Source organism: Babylonia areolata, chromosome 1 (genome assembly GCF_041734735.1).
Source record: "Babylonia areolata isolate BAREFJ2019XMU chromosome 1, ASM4173473v1, whole genome shotgun sequence".
NCBI lineage: Eukaryota > Metazoa > Mollusca > Gastropoda > Neogastropoda > Buccinidae > Babylonia > Babylonia areolata.
The window spans coordinates 59,638,218-59,645,717 of NC_134876.1; the positions used below are offsets into that span (position 1 = coordinate 59,638,218).

Consider the following 7,500-nt stretch of genomic DNA (forward strand, 5'->3'; position numbering starts at 1 on the left):
ACGAACGAAGAAGAAGAAGAAGAAGAAGAAGAAGAAAACAAAAACTTTTAACAACAATGACAAACAGTAAAGAGTGGTAACTCTCTCCATTCACAAGGTACACAACTTCAATTCAGTGCTGCTTCCGCTACCAATTCAGCCAGCACACAGGTAAATAAAAGGTGTACTGGAACAAACCCAGACACTTCCTCATTAATTAAAAGGAAGCGCCGGGCCTGTCCTTACACCGATCATTAATTTTGACACATGCACACAGCAACAATGGCAGAAGAAATGTGCAAACAGCAAATTAGCTTTGATTCAAGACTGGCATAGCCTCTTTAACCCTTTCGCTGCCAAGAAAGGAACAGCAGAGAGTAGTGTTTCAAGTCATGAATCAATATCCAGAACAATCAGCCAAAAAAGTCAGAAAATGGCCGGGAGAAATACCACTCAAAACCAACTGTTGTGAATTTTCAGCCTTCCACAGTTATTTCCCTTCTTTGGATGTCATCAGTGATGTCACCATGACCCTGAATATCTTAACGAGCATGGCAGTCAAGGAGTTAAATCCTGAACAAGCTACACAGAGCACACGGACAATGCAGAACAAAACACATGGTTGCCTCGGTGGTTAAAATAACAACAACATAGACTGACCACAGAGGTGTTCTCAGCCACTTGCGCGATGTAGGGCAGTCGTTCAAAGAAAGGGGGCGTGTCCTGAACGTCCTTGACAATGACACTAAAGGTAGCGGGGTCACCGGCACAGTTCATCTTGGGCTCAGTCACGTTACTGCAGTAACACTGCGGGCCTGGGCATTGCGGGTTTCCCCGATCCTGTTTCCCACCCAACCAGCAACAGCATCGTCGTCATCGTCAGAAGTAGCTATTTTTAGCTCAGTGTGGGAGAGTTCTTCTGTTGGTATTTATTATCGTTATTATCATTGTTATTGTTATTATTATTGTAATCATTCATTATCTGTTTAAAAATATCTTATCATTTATTTTGTTTCACCAAGAAACAACACTAACAACCATAACAAAATAAGATAGAACTGAATAAACATTTCTGTGTGTGTGTGTGTGTGTGTGTGTGTGTGTGTGTGTGTGTGTGTGTGTGCATTTACACGGAAGTTTAGTTTAAATAATAACCATAATATCATAACAGCCGTAATAACCATGTACTGACGGTAACAACCATATAATGATGGTAACAACAATGACAATAATAATAATAATAATAGTAGTAATATTATTGTTGACTTTGAAGTGGTCTTCTAGATAACACACACACACACACAAACACACACACTCTCTCTCTCTCTCGACCTCTTCCACGACCCCCGACTCCCAACACACAACACCAACACCACCACAACTTTAGTTCAGCACCAACAACCACAACACCAGTCACACTACACTCCACTACCCCTCGGCCTCCAACAACCCATCCCCCCTACGCACTCCTCCACCACACACATCCCCATCACCCACCTTAGCAAAGATCTGGTACTGATAGTAGCTCCTGGTTTCATAGTCCAGAGGCAAGGCCAGCTTGATGTTGCCCATGTTTTCGTCGATCACGAAAGTCCGGCTGTAGGTGTCGTCCGCTCCCTTAAAAAAAAATCAGTCGCAATGTTTAGAATCAGTTTTTCTGTTGACAAAGCGGCTACCTAAACATCGTTGTTAGTGCATGGAAATTGTGATAACGATAATGATAATAATAACAATGATAATAAAAACAACAATAAAAAATAATGATAATAGTAATACTGCTACTACTAATAACAATAACAGCAACAACAATCCTCCTCCTCCCCTTCCTCGTCCTCCTCATTATCATCTTCTTGCGAATTGCAGTTTAGGGCACTGTTCATATTCCACTCATCCAGTGAATGCAGTGGCATCACACACACACACACACACACACACACACACACACACACACACCACACACACACACACACACACACACACACACACACGTGCGCACGTGATTCCATACAAAAATATAAAAGGAAAACACACTGATGTGTGAGGATGAATTTCAGATTCGAAAGGGAATAGAGAAAGGGAGAGATGGAGAACGAGAGAGAGAGAGAGAGAGAGAGAGAGAGAGAGAGAGAGAGAGAGACAGACAGACAGACAGACAGAGAGAGAGACAGAGAGAGAGACAGAGAGAGAGACAGAGACAGACAGAGACAGAGACTGAGACAAAGAGGCAGAGACAGAGAGCGAGCGAGCGAGAGAGAGAGAGAGGGGGTTGGGGAGTGGGGGTGGGGGTGAGAGAGACGGAGACAGAAACAGATATACAGAGAAGGGGAGAGGTAAACAGACAAGAATGAAAATAGGAAGAAACCCACTCACCTGTGCTTGTGCCTGAAAAATGAGAAATGAATACATTAGAATATATAACAATACAAAATAGAAGCAAACGATAGTTTCTGATTAACGTATTGTTAGTATGGAGAGAGAGAGAGAGAGAGAGAGAGAGAGAGAGAGAGAGAGAGAGAGAGAGAGTATAAATGGCACATGATTACATTAAATGAAAATGAATATCTGCATATATACACAGACACACAAACATACACACGTACACACACACACTAAACACACAGACACACACGCACATGTACACACACACACGCACTTACACACACTCACACACCCACCCCCACACAATGGAGAAACCATTGATAATACAGCTCTCACTTTGCTGTTGGCCAAACTGTATACTTATGACTTCTTTTTCTTCGTTCGTGGGCTGCAAGTCCCACGTTCACTCGTATGTACACGAGTGGGCTTTTACGTGTATGACCGTTTTTACCCCGCCATGTGGGCAGCCATACTCCGCTTTCGGGTTGTTGAACTTATGACGATCTGTGATATAAGCTGAGTGTTGGGCCTGTCGTCAGCTATAATTATCAGATGAACAACGTACCGCCATGGAGAATATCACTGAGCCACCGGGCCCGTCGTCCGGATCTGACACGTTGGCGATCAGTACCGTGGTGTTGATCTGACTGCTTCCCTGCAGACACACACACACACTTAGTTATTGTATCATTATACGCGCACACGTACGCACGCATACACACACACACACATACACGCGCGCGCTCGCGCAGGTAGCCTACGCATGCACACACACACACATACGCGCGCGCATACACACACACAGGCGCGCGCATTCACATACAACATATATACACTCAAATATGCACACATGCACACACGCACGCACATGCACACACGCACGCGCATGCACACACGCACACACACAACGCACAACACACACACACACACACACACACACACACACACACACACAGAGACACAGAGATACACATATACAAAACATAATTCACCTCCACACATTCATACTCCACGAACGCATGCACACAGACATATTATGCACACCCTCCCCCCACCTTCACACCCGCACCTCTTCCTCCTTACCCCCCCCCCCCACCCCCGACCCCCCGACACCCTCTCATACATGTACAAACACACACACAAACATACACACACACACACATACACACACACGCAACCCCCTCCCCATCCCACCCACCCACCCCCACATAAACAACACCAAACCTCAAACGTTTTTATTTATTTATTAAAAAAAAAATTAATTCCACTTTCCAATCAAAACAATAAATAACAGTCATGCAACAGAACCACTAACTCCCCCATCTCCACTCCCACCCCTTTCCCTCCCTCTCCACCCTCCTTTACCTCCTCCTGGTGGTGATGGTGATGGTGATGGTGATGATGGTGGTGGTGGTGGTGGAGCTGTCAAGACATTGGACCCCACGACTCCCATTCTCCCTTTCCCTCCCCCAACCCCACCTCGCACCCCCTCCCCCCTCTCCTCCCACGGCCCTGTACATCCCCCCACAAACTCTATCCTCCGTACCTCCTCCAGTTCGATCCTATAGGGTAAATCCTCGAACATAGGTGGGTTATCATTCACGTCTCGAACGATCAGTTGCACCTGTCCATAGATCTGGAATGCGAAGACACAATTGGCCAACAAGTTTATTTTGTCCAAGAAATGAAGAAAGTACACCAGATCACGAAAAAACGCATGATCTCTGTCTCCCTGTCTCTGCGTCTATGTGTATAGGTATGTGTTGTTGTTTTTTTTGTGTGTGTATTCAAACAAATGCGTCGCAACAGATGTTGTTTGTCTACCCCTTCACAGGAACAATGGCTTAATGAATAAATCATCCGTATCCGTATCTCTCGCTCTCTCTGTCTCTCTGTCTGTGTCTGTGTCTCTCTCTCTCTCTCTCTCTCTCTCTCTCTCTCTATATATATATATATATGTCTCTGTCTCTCTCTCTCTCTCTCTTTAGTTGCTAAAATGACGGTTCCGTTCTCTCAGTTATAAAGTAATTTATAAAGTCATAACACAGTTCCTTCAGCACACAGATCGATTGATTAATGCATTAGAAATATAATCAGTACTCATATTTTCAAGTTTACGGTGACTGGCTACGTACAAGGGTGGTTTCTGCTCTCAGTTTCAGCATATAGACAGATACATAAACACACAGACATACAAACATGGAGATAAGCAGGCAGGCAGGTAGGCAGACAGTTTTTTTTTTGAAAGAAAGAATCTTTTTGCCTACATGTCTGGTACTTACCTCGCTGTCTCCGTCCGAAACTTTGAATGACAGAGTGCGGGTGTTGTGGGTCTGGAAAATATGAAAAAAAAGCAAATATCAAATTCAATTATTCGCGGTTTTTTAATTTGATTTTTTTTGGTTTTTTTCTGTTCAAATGAATCCAACAATATACACAAAGAAATGTTTAATAAGCATGGTGCACTGTGTCTGTGAAATACTCATACAATAACAGAAAATCAGAAAGACATACATGCAGCAGCAACAGCAGCAGTGGCAGTACAAGGAACCTGAACTGCAACAGCTACCAATGCGATGTAGTAGTAGTGGTAGTAGTAGTAGTACCAGTAGTAGGTTTTGGTGTAATAATGGATATCTATATACCACACAGCCCAGAAACCTGCTCCAGGTGCTTTACAAAACACATGGCTTTACACATATTTGATCAATGCTACTTATACACACCAAAATGTGACTAACATACTACACACACACACACACACACACACACACACACACACACACACATACACACAAGCACATTGCATACGCATATTTTCACATACGAGCTCCCAACTTTTGCAGTAGTCGTAGTCGTAGTCGTATTAGTAGTAGTAGTAGTAGTAGTAGTAGAAGCAGCAGTAGTAGTCTGCTTCTACTACTGCTGCTGTTGTTCCTTCTGGTACGAGAGAGAGAGAGAGAGAGAGAGAGAGAGAGAGAGACAGAGAAAGAGAGAGAGAGACAGAGACAGAGAGAGATAGAGACAGACAGACAGAGACCGAGAAGAAGAGAGAAAGAGACAGACAGACAGATAGAGACAGAGAGAAAGAGAGACAGAGTCTGAGAAAGAAAGGCAGAGACAGAGAGAAAGAGAGACAGGGACAGAGAGGCTGTGAAGGCGAAACGAAACGGTAGGAAGGAGAAACGTGACCCCCCCAAAAAAAAACACCCCCCAAACAAAAACAAGCAAACAACAAAAGAAGTCAAATCCCCCCCCCCTCACACACACCCCACGCAGTGACTCACCCTGTCCCTGTCCAGGCCGGCCAGGAGGAAAAGTTCCACCGACCAGACGTCCCCCACATGGCTAACCTCGGACATGCTGACCAGGTCCTTGGTGCCCTGGGTCTCCATGGTGAAGGTGACGTTGGTGCTGTCCGCGTCCGTCGCGCTGATGCTGAACAGGGAGGTGCCTGGTGGGGTGGGTTGGGGTGGGTGTCAATGTTAGTGGAGTGTATTGTGTCATTTGCACTGATTGCATCATTGCTGCTGTTGCTGTTATCGTTAGTGTCATCATCATCATCATCATCATCATTCTTCTTCTTCTGTCCGCGTCCCCGGCGCTGATGTTGAACAGGGAGGTGCCTGGTGTGGGATGTTGATGTTAGTGGAGTGTAGTGTTATTGCTCTCTTTGTATCATCATCATCATCATCATCATCATCATCATCATCATCATCATCATTCTTCTTCTTCTGTCCGCGTCCCCGGCGCTGATGCTGAACAGGGAGGTGCCTGGTGTGGGATGTTGGTGTTAGTGGAGTGTAGTGTTATTGCTCTCTTTGTATCATCATCATCATCATCATCATCATCATCATCATTCTTCTTCTTCTGTCCGCGTCCCCGGCGGCGCTGATGTTGAACAGGGAGGTGCCTGGTGTGGGATGTTGGTGTTAGTGGAGTGTAGTGTTATTGCTCTGTTTGTATTGTTATCATCATCATCATCATCATCATCATCATCATCATTCTTCTTCTTCTGTCCGCGTCCCTGGCGCTGATGCTGAACTGGTGTGGGATGTTGATGTTAGTGGAGTGTATTGTGTTATTTGCACTGTCTGTATTGTAGTAGTAGTAGTAGTAGTAGTAGTAGTAGTAGTAGTAGTAGCATACCCAGTAGTAGTAGTAGTAGTAGCAGTATTATCATTATCATGATGTTGATGATGATGATGATTTTGTTGTTGTTGTTATTATCATTATTATCAATATCATTATTATTGTTGCCATTATTATTATCAGCAGCAGTGGTAGTTGTGGTCGTATCATTATGATTACGATTATGATTATTATCAGTAGTAGTCGTATCATCATCATTATTATTTTATCATTAGTAGTAGTAGTACTAGTAGCAGTAGAAGCAGCATTTGTGTAAGTAGTAGTAGTAGTAGCTGCAGCAGTAGTATCATCGTCAGCATCATCACCATAATAATGATTACTATTATAATTGTTGATGTTGTTGTTATTATTATTATGATCATTGTTATCGTTATTAATGTCATTATCATTTTCACTGTTATTACTATTCTTCTTTTTAAATATTTGCATTCAATCTTTGGGTTTGCAATTTTACATATCTATTCATGCATTAATTCATTTATTTATCTAATTATTAAGTTATTTAGTTGGTTATTTACATCTTTATTTTCATCATTATTTTGAAAAAAAAAAAGTTTATATTCTACTGATTATTTCTTTCTTACAAAAAACTAAAATATAATTAATACTATCTAAGGTATACTAACCCACACACACATACAAACACCCGCGCGCTCACACACACGCACGCACACACACATGCACACAAACATGCACACATAGACACAGACACAGACACACACACACACACACACACACACACATTACCAATAGGTTCGTTTTCTGCAACGAAAACATTATAAGAGCCGAAATTGACGAATGGTGGCTGGTTACTTGACACAGTATCTGAAAAAAAGAAGAAGTAAATGACCAAAAAAACAACCAACCAAACAAACAAAATTCCAAAATTATATTTATAATTTAGCAAGCATGGGCACGAACGCACTTACACATCCATCTGACATTCCACCCACACGTCAGGCCATCAACCCATCCACCCAAACATGCAAT

The 7,500-nt window shown here is 43.0% G+C and overlaps 1 protein-coding gene across 9 annotated transcripts in view; it reads right to left on the bottom strand.

The window, feature by feature from the left end:
- Positions 1-7,500, bottom strand: part of LOC143284829 (cadherin-23-like) — a 73,796-nt gene that overhangs the window by 47,766 nt on the left and 18,530 nt on the right. For all 9 annotated transcript variants that reach the window (XM_076591917.1, XM_076591927.1, XM_076591891.1 and 6 more), the window contains 8 exons: positions 7,258-7,335; positions 5,646-5,812; positions 4,641-4,691; positions 3,905-3,994; positions 2,924-3,013; positions 2,350-2,361; positions 1,477-1,596; positions 640-819 (listed from right to left, as the gene is read on the bottom strand). In XM_076591917.1, the coding sequence (XP_076448032.1) occupies positions 640-819; positions 1,477-1,596; positions 2,350-2,361; positions 2,924-3,013; positions 3,905-3,994; positions 4,641-4,691; positions 5,646-5,812; positions 7,258-7,335 (788 nt within the window). The remainder of the gene's footprint in view (positions 1-639; positions 820-1,476; positions 1,597-2,349; positions 2,362-2,923; positions 3,014-3,904; positions 3,995-4,640; positions 4,692-5,645; positions 5,813-7,257; positions 7,336-7,500) is intronic.